Source organism: Pipistrellus hanaki, assembly GCF_964339955.1.
Source record: "Pipistrellus hanaki genome assembly, chromosome: 1".
NCBI lineage: Eukaryota > Metazoa > Chordata > Mammalia > Chiroptera > Vespertilionidae > Pipistrellus > Pipistrellus hanaki.
The window spans coordinates 148,740,100-148,763,769 of NC_140503.1; the positions used below are offsets into that span (position 1 = coordinate 148,740,100).

Consider the following 23,670-nt stretch of genomic DNA (forward strand, 5'->3'; position numbering starts at 1 on the left):
ATGTTTCTAACTCTCTCTCTCTCCCTTCCTCTCTGTACAAAATCAATAAAATATTATATATATATATCTTAAATGTTGGAGATTAAACTCTTATCAGTGAAAAGGTTGGAAAATATGTTCTCCCTTGCACTGTGCTTTCTTGTTGTTTGGTTGATGGTTTCTTTTGCTGTGCAAAAGCTTTTTATTTTGATGTAGTCCCATTTGTTTATTTTATCTTTATTTTCCATTGCCTTCGGAACAGTATCAGTGAAGATATTGCTTCGGCGTATGACTGAGATTTTGCTGCCTGTGGATTCCTCTAGTATTGTTTCCTGTCTTACATTTAAGTCCTTTATCCATTTTGAGTTTGTTTTTTGTGTATGGTATAAGTTCATGGTCTAGTTTCATTTTTGTTGTATGTATCTGTCCAATTTGGTTGAATTTGTCTTGATCCTGGCAGGCAGCCTGATGCCTCTGGCCCATCTCACACAGGTCATCCCTCATGGGTAACTTCTTTATTTGGTGGCAGCACCCTAATGGCATTTAAATGCCTGACCGGTGCCCACCATCAGTTTGTGGCTTGAAAACACCTGGACAAAAGGTGGAATAAGGAAAAAAGCAAGAGAGGCAGGCAGGAGCACAAGCCGGGGACAAAGATGCGCTGATGGGCCTCTGGCCACCTGGAGGGTCCCAGATTCCACCACAGCTGGCTGCTTCTCCAGCCCTGGCAGAGTTGCCAACTGTTCCTGGTGAGCAGTTAGTGAGCAATTAGCTTTAAATGAATTAATGCACCCTGAGGGAGGTAGAGAGTGGGCTGCTCTAAATGCACTGTCCTTATTCTGAACTATAATTTCTTTTTTCCCCTAAATAACAAAGCACCATTCAGACTATCTAAACCAACTCTGACCTTTCCCGGCCCTGAGTCCTGCTACCTGCTTCAGCTTCCCAGTTTATTAGGCTTATTATTTAGTTCCCTTTTGCTTCCTTCCTTATAGTAATAACTAGAGGCCCTTGCCCTAACTGATTTGGTTCAGTGGATAGAGCATCAGCCTGCAGACTCAAGGGATCCAGGTTTGATTCTGGTCAAGGGCATATACCTTGGTTGCGGGCACATACCCAGTAGGGAATGTGCAAGAGGCAGCTGATCGATGTTTCTCTCTGATCTATGTTTCTGGCTCTCTATCCCACTCCCTTCCTCTCTGTAAAAAATCAACAAAATATATATTTAATTTAAAAATAATAACTACAGGCTCAGTGCACAAAATTCATGCAAAGGGAAGGGGTGTCCCTCAGCCCAGCCTGCACCCTCTCCAATCTAGGACTCCTCGAGGGATGTCTGAATGCCCGGATAGGCCTGATCCCACTAGGATTGGCTCTAAATAGGCAGTCAGACATCTGTCTCCCAATCCAGGACTACTGGCTCCCAACCTTTAGCCTGCCTCCCTGCCTGCATCCTGATTGGCCCCTGCTTCTACCTGCCAGCCTTATCACCCCCTAACCACTCCCCTGCCAGGCTGATTGATGCCTAACTGCTCTCCTGCCAGCCTGATTGTCCTTAACTGCTCCCATGCTGGTTTGATTGCCCCTAAACCACTCTATCTTGGCCCAGGATTCCCTCCTCCAGCTGACCACAGGCACCCAGAATCTTGGCTTCCCTCCCTCTGGTCAGCTATAGGCACCCAGGCTGGCTACAGCTGCAGGGGATGGTGGGCTGGTGGTTTCGCCTGGTTTGCAGCAGCAAGTGCTGGCGTCTGGGACCATGGGGTGGGTGGCTTCTCTGTCTCCTGGGCCACAGCCAGCTTCAGATACTGGTGCCCAGGACTGTGGGGTTGGCGGCTTCTTCATCTCCCGGGCTGTAGCCAGACGCAGGTTCTGGTACCTGGACCATGTGCAGGCAGCTTCTCAGTCTTCCCTGGGATGCAGTGTTGGTGACTTCTCAGGCTGGCTGTGGCCTGGGATATACCTTCATCTCCTGGGCCACACCTAGCCTCAGCCTCTGGGGCCCAGTTTCTCTGTCTGCCCCAAGATGTGGACGGGAGAATGTGAGGTGGGAGGATGTGAGGCAGGTGGCTTCTGCTGCTGGCTGCGGCCAGGGATCCCGGGGCAGATGGCTTCTTGGTCTCCTTGGCTGCAGCCAGCCTCAGGTACTGGTGCCCAACTTCTCCGACTCCCACAGGTCTGGAGCAGTTGGGGGGCAGAGCTGCCACCATCTTTTCAGGTTAATTTACATACTCACTCTGATTGGCTGTTGGGCATAGCCAAGTGATGATAATTTGCATGTTTCTCTTTTATTAGTGTAGATCTCCTGAAGTTTGAGGCAGACCAGAACTAAGAATCAGTCATGCCTAAGACTTACTTACAGGGGTACAGAAACTCCAGAGGAGTCTGAATTCTCAACTTCAGCAAGTCTGCTCTGCCAAAGTCAGGAACCTGGGTGGAAAGACTTAATGGCCAAGAAAAAGATGATAAGGACTATTTTTAGAAGTCAGAAAAGGAACGGCTAAATATAATGGAAGAAAAACTAGGATAATGTTAAGTCAAGAAGTCAAAAGAAGAGTGAGTTTTAATAAGAGGGCAATCAGGATCAAAAAACTATGGTACATCTATACAATGGAATACTATGCTGCCATAAAAAGAAGGAATTCTTATCATTTGCAGCAACCTGGATGGAATTGGAGAACATCATGCTGAGTAAAATAAACCAGTCAATGAAAGAGAAACACCACATGACCTCACTTCTTTATGGACAATAAAGAACATTATAAACTGATGAACAAAAAGATAGATACAGAGACAGTAAAGCAACAAACAGACTGACAAATTACAGCGGAGAGGATAGGGAGATATGGGGGAGATAAGAGATCAACTGAAGGACTTGTATGCATGCACATAAGCAAAACCAATGGACAAAAAACTCTGGAGGGGGAGGGGAAGGGCATGTATGAGTATGGGGGGGGACACACGCAATGGAAAGATATGTACACATATAATACCTTAATAAAAAATAAAATAAAAATTATAATAGGGGGCAATCAGAAGTAATGAACTGTCAGAATGAATGCTGGAAAAAAATGGCCATTGGCTTTACAAAAAAGGAGACTGTTGATAACATTAGATATGGCTGTGTGAAGTGTTGGATTGTACAAGATGAAAGACTAAGAGGGATGTGAGGAAAGGAAGACAAGTATAATAGGTCTTTTCTTAAAATCTATAACATTGGTTTATTGCTGACTTTGTAATCCTACCATACACCTCCTGAATCACTCTAAAAATTCTGCAAAGCTACAGAGAAAAAAAAAACTACAGTAAAGCCGGACATTGGGCACCATTTAGCACTGGTGGGTCTTGATCTGGCATATAGAAGGGTCCAGGAATATGGAGAAGGGGCTGTGGATAAGTTATTGAGAGTCCAGAAATGAAACATAATTTTGAAAGGCATAGGGTGGGGACGGCCCAGAAGAGCTTCACTGAAGAAACCAAGTTTCCTTTGTCTCAGAACCCCTTGATATTTATTAACACAATTGTTCTAAGTCAAGGTGGAGATATACATATAAAAGGGTAGAGTTTCTCATACAGAAGCATTGTTAGATTGAGGAATTGCCTGTGGCTGTTCAGGTGTTTAGCCATCAGGAGGAAATAACATGTATTAAGATGCCCTGAGCTGTCTGGCAGCAAGCAATCATCCTTTCAGGTTTGGCAAAATGCCTTCAGATGATTGAGCCCTTGTTGACATACTGGAATTGGCTTCTGGCAGTGTAGTAAAATTATACATTGGCAAATTCAAAATTTTTTTAAACGTGAAAGTCAACCCACAGGTTGTTGAATTGCAATTATAATTTATCTAGGCCAGTCAACCAAAGCCCTAATTAGTAACATTGGCTCAGAACTCTTCAACCTCAATTAAAAGTGCCATATAAATATCCATTTTGACTCCAAATGGTGGTCAGAAGGTAGAAGTGAGAAGTTTATTTCCGTTTTTCTTTTTAGTGAAGGGATGATATGTTAAAGTGTTGAAAGGTCACATTGAAAGGAGAAAATTGTTAACAATGAGTTTCCTAAGCAGAGATAGGTGATGAGGAAGATGGATATTATGAGTATAGATGCAGTTATATGACTAGTAATTAGCATCTAAGGGAGATCCTATTTGATAACTTCCATTTAATTCATTTAATAAATACTTACTGAGCTCTTACTATATATTAGGCGATTTTACAGACCCTTGCTATAGAGAAATCTAACAAGAGATTCAAGAACATTATTCTTTAAAAATTATATTATAGAGGAGGGATTTATACATTAAACACTAACAAATTTGAGAGATATATTGGAGGCAGAGCTGGCAGAACTTGTTAATATATTGGATATAGAGCTATTAGATGAATTATCTGTATTGTAAGTTTATCTGCTGAGTAAAAGGGGAATGGAGGAATAAGGGGGCAGGGGATAGTCAGATATTTGACATGAGTGTTACAAGACTGCCAGTTATTTCAGAAATTGCACAGCAGCTTGTCTAGGAAAATGTTGGATTGTCAAGCAATGTTGAGACTTCATTGGACCTTAGTGAGCAAGAATTTACAATGGAGGCAACCTGCCCTGTGATTTTCCCCACCCACCTTCAGCTGCTCAGGGGCATCAGTGTACCTGACAGTAGCTGCCAATTTCTACCCCAAACCCACAACTTCGGCTAGATGTCATTGGTGCAGGAGTGAACACCTGATGGAAGCTGAGCAAGGAGAGCCTTCCTTACACTTCTTACTTAAGATGAGAGACAGACCTCCTGAACTGTCTTCTTGCAGTTGTTAGATTTAAGAATCAAATGGTCTTTTTGTGGCCATATTTCTCACTATTTGGCAAAAGCAAGCTAGTGGTGAGAAAATGAAATCAGTGTGCTGAGAGACACCATAGTAATAATGGAAAACACGTATTCATGCCATGCTATGAGCTGGGCGCAGTTCTAAACATTTATATGTTAACTCACTTAGTGCTCATAACAAACCTATGAGGTAGGAACTATTATAATTATCCTCACCTTGCTGATGGAGAAACTGAAGCACAGAGAGGTTGGATTTATTGCATTCTTTCATAGCAGATAGAAGACAAAACAAAGACTTGAATACAGGTCTGTTAGTGCTAGTATCCATGCTTTTAACCTCTATGCTGTATGACACATAAAGGAGAGGCAAAATTCTATTGAAGTTTCATTGAGTTTCTGCTCCCAATTGCATTTCTGCCCTTGACCTTATTTGGTTGTTCATATCTGTCATGCTTTCTTTCAAGTCACCATTGCTACCTTCAAACTGTTTCTCTCCTCATTCAGCATCCTTGCTCTCAAACCCCTCCATAATTATTCCTTTACATTTCTTTCTGTCCATCATTCTCATATGTTGGGCAATCATTCACCTCTCTGGTTTCTGCATATTGTGTAATGCTTTTTAATCCGTTTCAGTGTATAAAAACTGTAAGTACTTGATCCTGTTTGCACAGGAGCAGAGTCCACAAGTGAAGTTCTCTCTGGCATACCTTAGAAGACACCAGAAAACCAGAAAATTCATCATGGACACCTTGGGCAAAGTAAGTGCTATCTTTAAAATAGATCCATATCATCTTGATTACTTATAGTAATCAAGGGTCCTCAAACTTTTTAAAGTGGGGGCCAGATCACGGTCCCTCAGAGAGCTGGAGGGCCGGACTATATGAACTACTAATTCCTACTGTAACACCTCGGCTGCGCTCACTGCCCAAAAAACCTGGCGGGCCGGATCAGACTCCTCTGCGGGCCCCATGTGGCCCGCGCGCCGTAGTTTGAAGACCCCTGAATACCAAAACTGCATATTGAAACAAAGTTAAAACACCATTTTGTCCAAACAGAATTTAATGACAATAACCAATGTTATTAAAATTCATATACCACTATTGGAAAATAAATTGCTAGAAAATCTTTGAGTGATAGTTTGACAATATTGTATCAAATACCATGAAAATGTAATTATCATTTGATTTAGAATTTTGTGTCACAGAAATAATGATGTAGTTTTTATAGACAGGTTAACTGCTTTATTATTTTCAAGAGTATAACACTGGAAGCAACATAATTCAAATACCAGGAAACTGAGTAAATTTTGATATATTAGTCAGTAAAGTCCAAAGTGGTTATTTTAAATTACCTGTGAAGTAGTCATAATGTTAACTGAAAGAAGACTATAGAACAGCATTCTCACCACAATTATACAAACATACACATACATAGAATATTAATTGAAAAGACTTACACTAAAATGTTAAAAATAGTAATAGCTGGTACCAAACTTGCAGTTTTTCCCTCTTTACCCTTGGCTGAGTTTCCCATTTTTTTAATTTAATTTTTCAATTATAGTTGACATTCAATATTATATCAGTTCCAATACTTGCTTTAGACATTTAAGTTCTCCTACATTGGGTGCATAAATGTTTACAAGAGTTACATCCTGTTCTTGGGTTGATCCCTTTTTTATTATGCAATGCCCTTTTTGTCTCTTGTTACAGACTTTATTTTAAAGTCTATTTTGTATAATATTTTGTCTGATGTAAGTGTCCCTACCTTTTTATTTTGTTTCCATTTGCACAAAATATCTCTCTTTGTCTTTACTTTGGCATTTAAGTTATGATGTGTCTTGGGTACTTGTTTGGGATTCTCTGTGCTTGGGATTCTATGTTTATTTCCTTTCCCATAATAACTAATACTTTGAACTCTGTATCTGGTTGATTGTTTGTCTTCATTTTATTTAGTTCTTTTCCTGAGGTATTGCACTGTTCTTTATTTTTTATTTTTTTAAATATTTTATTGATTTTTTTCATAAAGTATATATTCTCACTTAAGTTTGATAAGTGAAAGCAGAATAATTCTATCCCGAGGAAAAAAGTAATATTTTCTATAACATTTTCTTTAAAATTTTTGTAGCATTTGTCCCTTTTCTCTGTATTTTAAGGCAATTATCTCTTCTTTAGTATCTAAATTCCTAAAGACATAACAGATTTATCCATTTCAGTATATGTTAAAATAAGTAGGGTAGTAAACTTGCAAATAGAGTATACATGATATTATGAAGGGTACTAGTGTCTGGTATTAAGATGCATCAAAAAGTTTAAGTATTTGAAACATTGAGGTGCTCGTGCAAGAATAGAGAGAAAGATGAGCAGAATAGAAGCAGTTTCAAAAAGAAACTTGTAAATGTAAACACATAGAGTAAAGTTGTTAATTTTTTATATCTTGCATTTGTAACTAATATCTACTGGTAAACATTATTATTTCTCTTTGGTCTCTACCATGGGAGGAATATATTTAACTTAGCAATCTTAAAAATGGTATAGTTTCATGTTTCTTTCATTGTTGTTGAGATTTCTTTGGTTTAGAACCATCTGAGTTCTTTTATTTTTAATTTACATTTTAAAAACTATTCATGGATTCAAAGTCAACGGCAGGGAATGGGGATGCATCCAAGAAAGAGGGTAGGGCCATCATCCCAAGACCAGCTATAGGAACACAATATTGCTCTAACAGACAGCCTACCACAATGTACCACACAATGCAGACTTCCCACAGGGAACACCAACATAACGACACAAACATGAAAGCATTGTGCATGGCACTAATACGCTAGTGGGGACTCTTCAAAAAAGCATGCGTGGGATGATCCATCGTGTAGGGCAGATGCATTTAAATTATATCATAATAACTTATGTTTCCTAAACAGAAGAAATAAGAGTTCATCCTGGGATGAATCATTTAGGTTTCATAACTTCACACAACAAAATAATTTTCAGTTGAATTCAAAAGAAATATTTTTAAATCAAACTATAAAAACCTAGAAAGAGGATACAAAATATTTATTTGGTCTCTAAGAATTTTCAAACTATAGAGATGGGATTAAAAACAAAGAAAAAGATTCTTTTATAAACCAAAATTTTAAAATGTGTATTTATCTGTGTGCATGCATATGCCTTCATAAAACATTGCAGGCCAGAAATCAGCAGGGCAAAATAATGTGACAAGTTGACAGACAACAGGTGACTACTTTCATGAGGTCAAATGATTTAAAAAAAGAAAAAAAAGAAAAACACACAGCAAGATGTCAGTAGATATTTATGTAAATCATATGACTAAACACTGCACAATAGAGTAATATGTGCAATTAATATAAACATAAAAAAACATTGAACATCATTAACATTCAAAATACAGTAATTAAATGAAGTACTAGCTTGTTTCTGCCTATCTGTTATTATATTTTTAGTGACTTATAGTCAGTGCTAAGGAGAGTGAAATCAATGATGATATATTCTTTCATATTCCTATGAATGGTGCCATATATCTCAACCTTCCTGTAGAGAGATTTGGAAATCAATTTAGTTCTAACAATTTCTCTATCCTTTCCAAAATAATTCTTACTTAAGAAAGTCAGGAAAGTCAAAATTATAAACAAAGTTGTTCACAATATTCTTTTTGATACTCAAAAGAATGTAAATAACTACCTGTCTTGGTAATTACTAATTAAGTAAGTTAGGATACATTTTAATGATGAAATAAAAGCAGCCACTTAAAATTATGATTTTGAAGCATTTTACTTACAAACAAGTAGAGGATAACTGTTCAATACATGATTGCTGTTACTAGCAAAAAAGAAAAAGAAAACAGAATAAAACATGCTTATGTGACATGATCTCAACTACATAAAAATACTATAAGAGACTAGGAGGATATATGCTAAAATTTCAACAGCTTGGTCCTGAAATTGCAATGATCTTTTTCCTGTGTCTTTATTATTTTTGCATGTTTACAAATTTTAACACATTAGTGCCATTTGTGTGATCAGAATAAAAGTTAAATGTCATTGCTAATGATGTCGTTTTATTGTCCTGCCAACAGACAATTACTTGCAGGGCAGCCATTGCCTGGGAAACAAATTCTCCTCTTGCCATTGAGGAAGTTCAGGTGGAGCCTCCAAAGGCTGGGGAAGTTCGCATTAAGGTAAATCTAAGACCTTTAATCTTTACCTTTGAAGATAAATGAACAAAACCCTGTTTTAGTATTTAACTAGTATATAATTTGAGTTTCAGTCTGTTCACTTAGTAAAAGATGATGTAAAAATTAAGATAAATGAATGCAGTCAATGAATGTTTGAGATATTCTTAATAATAGTAAAATATTGGCAGTTCACTCACCAATATAATTACTTTTATTATAGTATTACTTAGTATTAAATTCTTTACTTAAATTACATAATATCATAGACCAATATACTTGACAATGTGACCTAGAATGTGTTTTAAGTGTTATGTAATTTTCATTTGGGGGGAAAGGACAAAGAATGTATTTCCCCATATTTCTATGATACAAATGAGTATTTAGTGACTAATAGATTTATTTTATATATCAATTATGTTGTGCTCATATGTTCTAAAAAATGTCAGAATTTCTCTGAAAAATTGCACCATGTGTAAATTTCAATTTCTACAAATGAGCAGCTGGACTCCATGATGGTATTCAAAGTGATTTGAAAGCGTTAACAATAATTGTACAGAGCTTAGACCAGGGACTGGAAAGCATTTATCTGTCAAAGGCCACTCACTGCTCTCAAATCAACCTCTCAATCAGTATATCTCAAATTTTATGAAATAATTAAATATGCAGGATTAAGAGTACTTTTGCTTAAAGTCTTATTAAACATAAAAATCACCTACCTTCTCATTTAAGACCAGGAAATCCAACACTTGACTCAATGAATACAAAAAACACTTAAAGCTATGTGATTCTAGTCCATAATGAATCAAAGTAGAAGGTATAGAAGGATGGTTCAAAGAGTAACAGAAAAAGAAGGGAGGATATTAGCAGGATGCCAGAAGGACAGAGAGATAGAGGGAAGGAGGAAAGTAGAAAAATATACTTGGGCAATGAAAGATAAAATAGGAAAATATGAGAACTAACACTAAATAATCAACTGTATGTTGTTATGATAAAGACTTTCTTTCACCAATAAGAGAAGTTGAAAGGAAAAATGAGCCCTGACCGGTTTGGCCTAATGGATATAGCGTTGGCCTGCGGACTGCAGGGTCATAGGTTCGATTCTGGTAAGGGGCATGTACTTTGGCTCTGGGCATATCCCCAGTAGAAGGTGTGCAGGAGGCAGCTGTTCGATGTTTCTCTCATCGATGTTTCTAAATCTCTATCCCTCTCTCTTCCTCTCTTCAAAAATATCAGTACAAAATATATGCAAAAAAAAAAAAAAAAAAAAGAAAAGAAAAATGAAAGGTGATAATAATGTTTGGTAACTGACCACTATTGAGAAGTTACATCATCTATTTCATTTATTCAAAGTGCATCTAATTAAGCCTTAATTATCGTGTACTAAATCATCATCATTAAAATATTTAGTAATTAGCCATTGTTTTCTATTCTTACATTGATATGCTCCTTAACTATAGAGGCTGCACCTTAAATAATAAATTCAGAATAGCTTACCATAGTGAAAGTTACACAACAAGGATCTGAACAATATCATTTTGAATCCCAAAATAAAATCAAGGTTGAGGCCTGGCCACAGTGGCTCAGTTGGTTGAGTGTCATTCTGTGTACCAAAAATTTGTGGCTTTGACCCCCTATCAGGCCACATATAGAAGCTTACCCATCTACACTAATAAAAAAGAAAGATGTAAATTGACCATTATCTTCATGATGCCCACCAGCTAATCAGGAATTAGTATGCAAATTAATCCAACAAAGATGGTGGGATAATTTGCATACACAGGCACCTAGCGGGTGGAGGTAGGATGCTTGCATCATCACCATGGTGACAATGCAGGCATGCTGCACTGCCCCAGCCACTCTAGGCCTCTGGGCAGCGTGGGAAGGCAGAATGGCAGCTCCAGCCAGAGTGAAGGCGATGCTGGCAGCCACAGAAAGGAAGGCCCATTCTAGCACGAATCTTCATGCATCGGCCTCTAATATATATGTATATATCTTTCTTTCACGGCCTCTAATATATATGTATATATGTTTCTCTCACATTGATGTTTCTCTCTCTCCCCCTTCCTGTCTCTAACATGTCCTTGGGTGAGGGTTAAAAAATAATTATATTTTTTTTCTTCTTTTTTTTTTTAATCAAGGTTAAGGACTGGGTTCGCTCAAAGAACAGAGCATCCTGCCTCCAGTTTGTGCTAGGGACAGCTTCTCACAAATAATTGCATATTTTAATTTTATATGAAGCATACAATTATTAAGGATATTCTAGCCTCCTGCATACCTAAGATAATACTTTTAGCCTTGAATCTTGAAGCTATTTAGCACAGTGAGAACAAAACCACAGCATATTTTTTGGGAGCATATCTCCTCACCCATTTCCTGAAATCATATACGAGAATTGTTCTTAGTATCTCAGCCAGAAATGCTATGTTTCCCACTACAGGTACTGGAAAGCTAGTCAGTATGGTTGGGAGTATGCTTTTTTGGCCATCCACTAGGCAAAGCAACAACATAGAAGCTGTGGTGCATGAAATGTCTCATTTTTATGATCATTTCATAAAATTGCATTGAATCTATTCACAGTTAAGAAGACTTAGAAGCAATGTTAGTTAAATATTGCAATAGTTACTTTAACTTAAACCCATTTTACACTATTAGTATAAAGAATATTTTTGAATGTAAAACTTAAAATTTTATAAAATCTATTTTCCCAAAGCATTTCCCAATATTAGACATAAAATTCATTGTTTTCCAATAGTAGTGCTATTTTTAAGTTAAATTTACTGGGGTAACATTAGTTAATAACATTATATGTGCTCCAGTTGTACAATTCTATAATACATAATCTCCACATTGCATTGTTTGTTCACCACCCAAAGTCAGATCTCCTTCCATCACCATGTATTTGATTTACCTTCTTTATTCTCCTGCCACCTCCCTTCCTCTATGGTAACTACAGTACTGTGTTTGTGTCTATGAATTTGTTTGTTTTGCTTGGTCATGTGTTGCTCTCTGTTCTGTATCCTACCTATGAGTCAAATCTTATGGTTATTGTCCTTTTCCATGTGACTAATTTTACTTAGCTTGATACTCTCAAGATCCAGCCATATTGTTCCAACTGGTAATATTTCATCTTTTTTATGGCTGAGTACTATTTCATTGAATATATGTACTAGACCTTCTTTATCCAGTCAACCATCAAGGGACACTTAGGTGGTTTCATGTCTTGACTATTGTGAATAATGCTTCAGTGAACATAGGGGAACATATGTAATTACAAATAAGGTTTCCAGATTTTTAAGGTACATATCCACAAAAGGGATTACTAGGGTCATAAGTAGCCAGTTTGTATATTATTATAAGAGGTATTATTTGCAAATATCTTCCCTCATTTGGTTGGTTGCTTTTTTACTTTGTTGATGGTTTCTTTAGCTGTGCAAAGCTTTTAAGTTTGATGTAGTCTCTTTCATTAATTTTTGTGCCACTTCCCTTACCTCTTCGGTCAAGAGGTAAGGGAAGTGGCACAAAAATTAATGAAAGAGACTACATCAAACTTAAAGTTAAACTTAAAACAAGTATAAAAAACTCTCTGATACTAAGGTCCATAAGTTTAGCACACATATTTTCTTCTATGCATTGTATTGTTTCAAGTCTTATATTCAAATCTTTAAGTTATGTTTTGTGTATGGTTTCAGATAGCAATCTAGTTTCATTCCTTTACATGTGACTTTCCAGTTTTCCTAACATCATTTATTGAAGAGGCATTCCTTAGTCCATTGTATGTTTTCAGCTCCTTTGTCAAAAATTAGTTATCTATGTATGTGTTGGTTTATTTCTGGGCTCTTAATTCTGTTCCATTGGTCTTGTTTTTTCCCAATGCTATACTTTTTTATTGTTGTAGCTGTGTAGTATAATTTGAAGTCAGGGAGTATGATACCTCTGACTTTGCTCTCTATTTCTCAGGATTATTTTGGATATTCAGGAGCTTTTGTGACTCCATACAAATTCAAAGATGTTTTTGTACTACCATGTTTCTCCGAAAATAAGACATCCTCCGAAAATAAGATCTAGTGTATGGAAAGATAAGACATCCCCCGAAAATAAGACCTAGCGCAACTTTGGGAGAAAAAATTAATATAAGACACTGTCTTATTTTTGGGGAAACAGGGTATTCATTTGAAAAATTCCACTGAAACTTTGATGAAGATTGCATTAAGTCTGTATATTGCTTTAGGTAATATGATCATTTTAACTATGTTAATTCTTCCAATCCATGAACACAATATCTTTCCTTTTTTGTTTGTCTTCTTCAATTTCTTTTAACAATGTCTTATAGTTTTCAATGTATAGAACCTTCACTTCTTTTTTTTTTTTTTTTTTTTTTTTTTTTTTTTTTTTTTTTATTGTTGTGCAGTATTTTAATTGTTTTAAAACCCCATGAATTGGGGCTGGGAGGACAGGGGAAGTGGGGGAGGGGGGCAATAGGGGACATCTGTAATAATGTCAACAATTAAAAAAAACCCTAAAAATATCAAAAACCAAAAAACAATCACACTACCCTCCACCCCCCTATAAATTATACATTATTATAGATATTTTATACAGGCAACATTTGTCTGTCCACGTTTTCCAACTTCCTTGTTCTTCCTTGACTCTCTGCCTTCCTTCTAGGGTCATTTTCCTTCTTCCTGGAGGGACATGCTTTAGCAATTCTTTAGTACACGTTTATCGGCGCTAAACTCAGTTCCTGTTTAGCTAGCTGTGTCCCTGACTCTCCTCGTTTTTCAAAATAGTTTTGCTGAATATATGATTCTCGCATGACAGCTATTTTCTCTTAATCCTCTGAGGATACTATCTGCCAGCTTCTGTTTTCTACTCTTGCTGTTGAGAACTCTTTGTCAGCTAAATTTTGTTTCTTTGTCGGTGACGTGACTTTTCTCTGCGATGGCCGTAAAAAAAGCTTTTTATTACGGAAAATTTCCAGGGCACCCCACAGGAGAGAGAAGCGTTGAATGAACTTCCACAGTCCCGACCCCCAGAAAGTTCACATTTTTGCCGCCAGTGGTCCCTTTATTCTGATTTCCTTTCCAGCAGGCATTTTTTTCTACACGATTTAAAGCAAATTCCACAGTATCAGATCGTGTCGTTGGTAGATAAGGACTTTTTGATTCATTTTTATGTTAATCTCATAATATCTTTGAATTGCCCATGCACGCTCAAATTCCCCTGATGGTTCTAAAGAGGCCTTTTCACAGGTGGTTGGTTTGACTCAGCATCCGAACAAATTCCATGCTGTGGCCTTAGCTGATAGGGCGTTTAAGTCTCCCTCCATCTACGGCATCAGCCCCACCCACTTCCTTTTTTAAGCCATTGATTTGCTGATAAAAACAGGCCATTTGTCCTGCAGAATTCCCCACCATCAGGATTTGGCTGAGTACTTCCTCACGGTGTCCACTCACTTGTTCCTGTAGCCCCTGTGTTGACGACGCCTTAGTAGTTACAAAAGAGCTTGGACCAGATTCATGTTGAATTATTTTGGCCGGTGGCACCGTGTGTCTCTTATTGCACCATGCCTGGGAAGCACGCGGTGTTTGGCTGTTGCACTTTGATGCTAAAGTCATTCATAAGTAGATTATGGGGTGCAAAGTGGTGATTTCCTTCTAATTCTATCATTCTCTCTTCATTTATTAACTGAAACTCCTGTATAAGAAACCTTTCTTCACCACCTACTTGATTGAAAGAACCTTCACTTCTTTTGCTAAATTTATTCCTAGGCATTTTATCATTTTGGCTGCAATAATAAATGAATTGTTTTCTTCATTTCTTTACTGATTTTTTATTAGTAGTATATAGAAATGAATGGATTTTTGTACCTTGATTTTGTATCCTGCAACATTACTGTATTTGTGTATTGTTTCTAATAGTCTTTTCCTGTAATCTTTAGGGTTTTCAATATATATAATCATGTTATCTGCAAATAGTGACAGTTTGTTTTTTTTTTTCAAATTTGGGCACCTTTCATCTTTCTCTTGCCTGATTACTCAGGCTAAGACTTCTACTACTATTTTGAATAATAGTGACAAGGGTGGGCATCCTTGTCTTATTTCTGATCTTGAAGAAAAAGCTTTCAGTTTTTCACCTCAAAGACGTTGTTATTGATATGTAGTCAAAAAGTCCTTCATTGTAATTGCCCTTCATATTTCAAAACTCTTTTTATGACATGTACCAAATAGTTTTTTAAAAACCTCAGTTTATTTCCAGGTCTTAACATGCACAATGTGACTTTGGGCAAGTCATTCCAAATCTTTGAATCCCCCTTTCCTCACTTCTAGGTTTGGGGTAATAAGGCCTGCCCTGTGTTCCTCTGAGAGTTGTTATAAATATCAAAGAAATAATTCATGTAAAAATTTAGCCTCAGATAAAAGAAAGAAAAAAATCCAAAACAATTAATCTTTTGTCCCTTAATTCCTATGCAGCTAACATCTACAGGAATCTGTAATACTGATGATCATGCAATAAAAGGAATACTCCCCATGCCTTTTCCTTTCATCCCAGGCCATGAAGGAGCTGGTATTGTGGAAAGTATTGGCACAGGAGTGAGCTCAGTGAAACCAGGTGGGTAATGGGCCATAAAAGCCTTTAACTAAACAACCTGCCAAAGAGCTTCCTTACACAGTGAAAAAACTTATAATGCATTACCATATTTATAAAAGAAATAACTTGGTTTACCTCTATATTATTCTAACTAATCATATGTCTTGATATTAAATATATCTAGTCATTCCATGAGTCACATAGTTTCCCTGTTGTCATCACTAGCAATCCAGGGGCAATGGCTGGGCCAAGTATATATTCATAGCTGCTGGAAGCCAATTCCAGCGTGTCATACTTGCAAGAGTTTTATTGAAAGATTGATAGAATGTGGGGACTCAACAAGGGCTGAGTCACACATCTTATCGCCTGTTGGGAATGGCTAATGGCATTTCCCCAAACCTGGAAAGGATGCATAAAATCATTGCTTACTGCCAGACAGTTCAGGACTGCTTCATCTACGTGTTATTGCCTCCTAATGGCCAAACACCTTAACAGCCAAAGGTAATTCCCCATTCTGACAATGGACTACATATAAGAAACCCCACCCTTTGATGTGTATATCTATCTCGCCTTAGGACAATTTGTGTTTATAAAAGGCAAGGGATTATGAGATGAGAAGAACATGGTTTCTTTAGCCAGATCAAGACCACCGATAGACAAATAGAACTTGAATTTTCATTAATAGGATGATAATGCTATCTCAAAGAGTCAAAGAAAGCAAGTATACACTCTTTCCCAGGCTAATCAAAAGGGATCTTGGCATACCTATTCTGAGCATGTCTAAAATGATCAGCATGAATAAAAGCAGTCACACAGATTAAGATACTAGAAACACTCGCAGCCTATAGCCACGCATACAAAGAGTTAGGAAAGTGTATAGTCAGAAAATTCACAACCTGCCATGACGGTATTCATTTGTCAATCAAGTATAGATGTCTAGCCTATATATGACACTAGTTATAGTAGGAGGGACAAAAGTAGAAAGTCATCGCCTTTGCATAATCCAAGAATATAGTGCAAATAGGATGGATATATACTGTAACTCCTCTTCAGCTAGAAAAATTCCAATGCAAGTTTTATTGAAAATGATGTGCACTTGCAGAGAAAAGATGAGAGCAGGAACTTCTGAATATGAGATTTAGTACCTTTGGTCAGTGGAGGTGAGATCTGCCTTATTTAACCTACAAGCGATTTTTTTAATGCCAACTAAACTCTGCAAGAGGCCAAAGGGGAGTAGTTTCTGCACTGTAAAAGTTAGTAAGGACCAATATAGGAACAACATTGTAGACCTCTGACAAGGCCTTTGTATGATAAGTTGTGATGATCATGTTAATTTTCTTCCCTGACCCTACTTAGTCTGTCACCCTAGGGTCCAGGAAGGCTAGCTAGTGGCTGGATCCAAATGTAATCAATATTCTTCCCACAACTCTGCAACTTAAAAGCCACCCTCCATAGAAAGGGCTCCAGAAGCAGAAAGAGGGATTACTTTTATTCTCTGAAGTTACCATGTCTTGGAACTTAGCCTCACTAAAGAAAACATGTCAGAGGTCTATCTGCTATGGGTCAGTGTGGGCAGACTATGAGGAGGCCTCCTAATAACAATATAATAGTGAGAGTGGATATAATAATCAGGGGCATTTTATTTCATATATGTGATAGCAATAGCATTATAGTTGATGACCTATACATGAATAGCATGAATGGGGGGCAGTGGGGCTCAGTAAAGAGAATTCTGCTATTATCTAGCCAGGCCAGTTTAGGCAGGTGACAACTACTCTGGAACTTAAATCTTTCAAAGGGATTAAACTAGATGACGTCTCTAAGGTTCATTCCTGATTTCATTATTCTATTGCCAGAAAAGAGGCAAGCCAACTTACAACTCTCTGTCAAACAGGGAATATCTCCAAATTTCCATCATTTTCCCAAAAGAATTATGGCATTTCTGAAACCAGGTTTCTTCTGCAAAACAACCTTGGGAAATGTTATACTGGCTGCTATAATCTGTCCACACTGAGTTTTCAAGTCATCCAATGAAATCTTTATAAACATATTATTGTATTTCTGCTGCAATAATAATTTCAACTAATGATCACTTTTCCCCCCTAAATATAGGAGATAAAGTCCTCATAATCGCCATTCCACAGTGCAGAGAATGCAACTCCTGCTTGCACGTCAAGGGAACCTTCTGTGAGAAACAAGAGTTAGTAGATTAACCCCTCACTCTTTTACTAAATTTTTATATTGTGCAAGCATTGGCCTGTAGCTAACGGTGCTCACTTTTCTCTTTAAACTCCATGTTCATGCCGGTACCTGTGCCTGTGTCTGTGTCACTGTGGATTAGTATTCTACCTTGTTCTGGATTAATGATGGATGGGACGAGCAGATTTACCTGCAAAGGAAAAAAGATTTATCACTCTTTCCGCACAAGCACCTTCACTGAATACACTGTTGTGCCTGAGTTTACAGTGGCAAAAATTGATGATGCTGCTCCTATGGATAAAATTTGTCTCATGAGCTGTTCGGTACCTACAGGCTATGGGGCTGCTGTTAACTCAGCCAAGGTGAGGAAGACCCCTGTGTAATATTATGTGTCGTGGTGATCTGCCTAGAAAGCATTAAAACTAGACCAATGTTTCAACTGGGGTTCCTAAAGTCTCAATGGTTGTTTTTATTACTTGCTTTTTTTGTTTGTTTTCTTAATCACAGATGTCCAGGTTTGATTCCTAATACAAACATGTCTTTTGACTTTGTAGGTCACCCCTGGTTCTATCTGTGTGGTCTTCGGACTGGGAGGAATAGGCTCAGCCATTGTCATGGGCTGCAAAGCCTCTGGTGCTTCTAGAATAATCGGAGTTGATATCAATGAGGAAAAATTTCCCCGGGCAAGAGCTTTAGGGGTCACTGATTGTCTGAACCCTCAGAACCTCAAGAAGCCAGTCCAGCAGGTGATCAAGGAAATGACAGTCGTTGGTGTTGACTTTGCCTTTGAGGCCGTTGGACTCCCTGATACCATGGTACGTAGGCTTGGGGCACAATGAGTAGATGTTTACCCAATGGACACGCCTTAAATACCCTCGTGCAGATAAGTGAAAATCTCCTGAACATGTTTTGGAACTATGAACGCCAAATGAAAAAAATAAATAAATTTTGCCGGTTTGGCTCAATGGATAGAGCGTCGGCTTGGGGACTGAAGGGTCCCGGGTTTGATTCCAGTCAAGGGCATGTACCTTGGTTGCGGGCATATCCCCAGTAGGGGGTGTGCAAGAGGCAGCTGATCGATGATTCTTTCTCATCGATGTTTCTAACTCTCTATCTCTCTCCCTTCCTCTCTGTACAAAATCAATAAAATATATTTTAAATAAATAAATTAATAAATAAATAAATAAATTTAAGCCATTCATTTTTATAAACAAACAAAATAGAAACAGACTCATTGATAGAGGACCAACTGACAGACTTCAGAGAGGAGTGGAGCAAGGGAGTTGGGTAAAATAGGTGAAGGAATTAACAACAGCAACAGAACACTCATAAACACAAACAAAAGTATGGTGATTATCAGAGGGAAAGGGTCTGGCAGATAGATGAAGCTAAAGGGGGAATAAATGGTGACAGGAGGAGACTAGACTTAGGATGGTGAACACATAATACAATATGCAGGTGGTGAATTATAGAATTGTAGACTCAAAACCTATATAATTTTGTTAACCAATGTAACTCCAGTAAATTTGTTTTGAAAAAAAACATATCTATATACTTAAAGATATGTCATTATAGCATACAAAGTTTAAACATGTTAAGGCTTATAATACCAATACTCCATTTTCTTTATTCCTAGCTCTTTCTTCATATATGTATTTATATTTAATGATATATGTTATTTAATTCACATCTGATATTTATGTGTGTCCTATATCAGAACCATCCATTCCTTTGGGAAAATGAGCTTTTATGCACCTGTGTTACATTCTAGGGATACAAGGGTTAATAAAGTTGGCACCACACTCTTGGATCTTACATTTTAGAAGGGGGAATATAGACATTCAATACATTTCAGTACATAGCTAATGTACTTAGCCAAAGAATAAAGTAGAAGTAGAAATATAGGCAATAGAAAAGAGACAAATAAGTGAAAATGGAGGAAAAGGGGGAACAGCAGAGCTAAGAATCAGAAAGGAAGTAAAAACAGATACCATGTTTCCCCGAAAATAAGACATCCTCCGAACTAGCACATGGAAAGATAATACATCCCCTGAAAATAAGACCTAGCGCAACTTTGGGAGAAAAAATTAATATAAGACATTGTCTTATTTTCGGGGAAACAGGGTAGATATAAAGAAATACACTATGCATCTTTAGAACATTGACTTTTTAGATTTAAAAATATGAACACATTTGTGTGTTCCTTTGTTTTTTTGTTTTTTACTGTTTTAATAGTTGGACAGAAAGTCATGGCAAGTAAGAAGGCTAGACAAATAATACAGTGTATGGCCTTTGAGGCTGTGGGTATATTATTTAATAAACACATGGTGCTTACTATTTGCCAGACAGTCTTCTAAATGTTTTTAGAATGACAAATCACTTAATTCTCATAACTCTATGAAGTAGATAGTATTTTTTTTTTACAAATAAAAAAGTTGAGGCATTTGAAGTTTAAGTAACTTACCTAAAGGTCACACAAATAGCCGAATCTGTGCTTTTACCACTAAACTCTATTGGTTCTCTAATGAGATCCCATCATTGGCAGTGTTGAAGTTGAAGTTGAGCTAAAGTAGTATCTGCCCAGGAAGAGGTTAGAAATGAGAAACTTCATAATTCCTTCCACCTCTGGTGGTAATTGCTATTTATAAAAGGAAATGTACTTATATTGACGATTATCATTGTCAGCTTGCTGCTTGGGATTCCTGCAACCTGAGCTATGGTGTCTGTCTGATTGTTGGGCTGGCTCCACCAAACACAAAGCTTTGTCTTGGAGCACAAAAGATTACCCCTGGACGGACATTGAAGGGTGTATGTATAGGAGGTAAGTGGATGAATAGATGGAACCAGTTTGTTGATCTCATGAAATCATTTTTAACTTTGTAGAAACATGGAATTCAAAATTCCTCTCCTTGAAGAAATGCAGCCATAATGGTAGAAGTCTCCAAAGACTTCTCCTCCAATGTGTTTGTGTATTTTGCAAATCAATTTTAGATTATTTAAATAATCAACTTTTTAAAATTTAAATAAAATATTATCTCATGCAAAATAATTTTGGCATTTTTCAGTGTTCAAAATAATTCAGCCAACTTTGGTTTTACATTGCTGGCTTCAGTTTGTTGTGCTATTTTAACAGCAATGTCTTTTGGGTAATTATATCCACCAACCTGGTGTTTTGGCACTGATATTTGCCTTTCAGAAGAGCCCTGATTTCTGAGAAACACTAGGCAACAGGTTTAATAAATTAACATTCCCATCTTTTGATGGTAAGTTCCAAAGTCATCACCATATGTGTAAATAAGGAGAGGAGAAAATGGTTGTGCAACAGTAATCCTAGGAGGTGGGTCGAAGCCTGGTAGGTGAAAAGGGTCATTTTCCACTCAGTAGCATGTAACAATTGACCCAATTTTTCTTCAAAAGAGTTCTAGGTAACAGAGCTGTTTATGGAAGCCACAGTTAGCAGCAGAAGTCGATGGCTTCTGATGTACAAATCAATTATTTTTTATGTTCAATGGTAAATTTTGAGAGAAACACTTTACCCATCTCCATGATTCATTTGACTTTTTTCCTTTTTGTTGGTTTGGTATTTCTCAAATCTTATTACAATAGCTTTTTTGTTTTGCAGATTATAAAACCAGAGACTGTATTCCCCAACTAGTGACTTGTTACCTGCAAAATAAAATTAATATCGATTTATTAGCAACCCATCAACTTCCTTTTGACCAAATCCACAAAGCTTTCGAGTTGTACCATGCCGGAAAAGTGTGAGTGTTTTATTTGATAATCTTCCATATTCTGAACTAAATTCAGAGAAAATCATTCTTCAAGTATTTCTAAGAGGTTTTGTTAGAAAGAAATGGCTACTTGGACCTTCGATATTTTTTCTATGCTCCACCCTATTTTCTTCTAAGATGAGAAACAAATTTATCTTCAGGCCATTCTTTGGGAAAGACCCAGATCAACCTATTTCAAGGAAATGCTCAAGAATTTAGTATAACACTATGAAACATTCTAACCCACATTAGTCAATTATGTGTTATGTTTCTGGTTAAAGAAATAATCTAGAATAAATGAGCTGATTTACTAGAGTCTTACAAGGAATCTTAAAGGCAGAAGTTAGACTCCACCCAGGACACAAATCCTTTTTGCACTATTTCTGACAAATGGTCAGTCTGCTTTAGCTAGCTCACCTTCAGGGATAGGTTTTTCACTCATTGTGTTCATACATTCATTTACTCAGTCAAAACATATGTAGTGATGGAACACTCTATGCCAGGAGTGTCCTAAATGCTGAAGATACAGTGGAAAACAAGCAATAAGCAATAAAGGGAGAATACTCCTTTTGTGATGAATGTTTTGATGTCCCCATTCTGATTGCAAGCACATCTTCCTTCTCCAACTGTACCTATAGTCTTTATTTGTTAAGCAATGTTTAAATAAGTTTAATCTATGTTTTTAAATTGTACACTGCTCTACCTTGTTGGTTTTGACCTAGCATGTCAGCCATTAAATCAGAAATGAAAAGTCAAAGAATCTCTTATGAAATTAAAGGAACAAATTTATGAAGAGTGGAGGGAAGGGATTTAGCAAGCAGTAAATATATTGCCAAAGGAAAGGAACCAAGGGAACCCATTTTTTCTTCCCTAACTAGACCCGGGACTATATTCTAGGGCTAGTCAAAGCTTATCAGAAGCTGTAGCAGAGGGTTTTAATGTTTTTGTGGCCATGCAGCCAGAAAAAACAGTGCTGAAAGCTGCGGGCTTCCATTCATGGCTGGTCCAGATGGTGATATGAAAAATATCCCAATCAGGTGGTGTGGTGATATGTCATATAGGTGAACTAAGGTGAAGATGAAGTTGAGTTTGGACATGGTTAGGCAATGCAGACTCTCATGATATAGTGCATAATTGTTTTTGCTGAAATCATTGTTTCTGACGCAATTCAAACATTTTAACATTGCACTTTTATGTTTCCAGCATCCGCTGTATTCTGCTGTTCTAAGACCCAAGATGATACATCATACAAGATAATCCTTGGATACTTCCTTCTTTTCCTATTTCACTTTCCTGATGGTCCCAGTGCAGTGAAATAAGGGGCATCAGATATGGAAACGCAGTGTGATTTGCAAAATAAAGCAAGTGCATTTTGAGTGTAATCATAATAAAATAACTTCTCAGAGAACAAATCTATAATAATAAAAACGTAATATGCTAATTAGACCTGACATAATCATAATAAAATAATTTCTCAGAGAACAAATCTATGATAATTAGTCTGGACGAAGCTGGGGCTGTGAGGGAAGCATGGGTTTCGGGTGCCAGAGGGAAGCTGGTGCCGGCAGGTGGGGGAAGAAAGGCCTACTCTTGCAGAAATTTCGTGCATCGGGCCTCCAGTATTATATAATGCATTCTGTGTCCTTCAAAAAACTAATGGGATTTAATTGATGATATTTTTGATGTGACTATCAGCCCAGCTGATCTCTGTTATCAGTCCAGGAAAATTGTCACTCAGTTATCCCTTGTTCACATCCTCAAGTTGCCTTCACGATATACAGATTTCTCTGTATCTTTCATACCACTCTAACTTTTACATAATGATTTTGCTGTTTCCACAACATGCTTGGGGGTCATATATCATTGGAGGCTAAAGGAGTTCATCACCACCAAACCAGTAAGTATTATATGAAAAGATCTTCTTTAAGAAAAAAAAGGGGCAGAAATATTTTTTTAAATTAATGATAAAATGGCAATAAATACATACCTATCAACAATTGAATCTAATAATCAAAATAAATGAACAGGAATCTAATGAACAAAATCAAATGATGAAAAGAAATGGAACCAGCCCCAGCCAGTTTGGCTCAATGTATAGAACCTCAGCCTGTGGATTAAAGGGTCACCAGTTTG

The 23,670-nt window shown here is 37.2% G+C and overlaps 1 protein-coding gene across 1 annotated transcript; it reads left to right on the forward strand.

The window, feature by feature from the left end:
* Positions 1-1,738: 1,738 nt before the first annotated feature.
* Positions 1,739-22,765, forward strand: LOC311621052 (alcohol dehydrogenase 1-like; the record flags this gene model as incomplete). The annotated part of the gene is made up of 10 exons (XM_084880830.1): positions 1,739-1,907; positions 5,426-5,550; positions 8,837-8,983; positions 15,451-15,589; positions 17,681-17,768; positions 17,910-18,129; positions 18,322-18,582; positions 20,453-20,588; positions 21,390-21,528; positions 22,741-22,765. 10 exons carry the CDS (start codon positions 1,739-1,741, stop codon positions 22,763-22,765), a joined length of 1,449 nt encoding a protein of 482 aa, XP_084736956.1.
* Between the last annotated feature and the right edge of the window lie 905 nt (positions 22,766-23,670).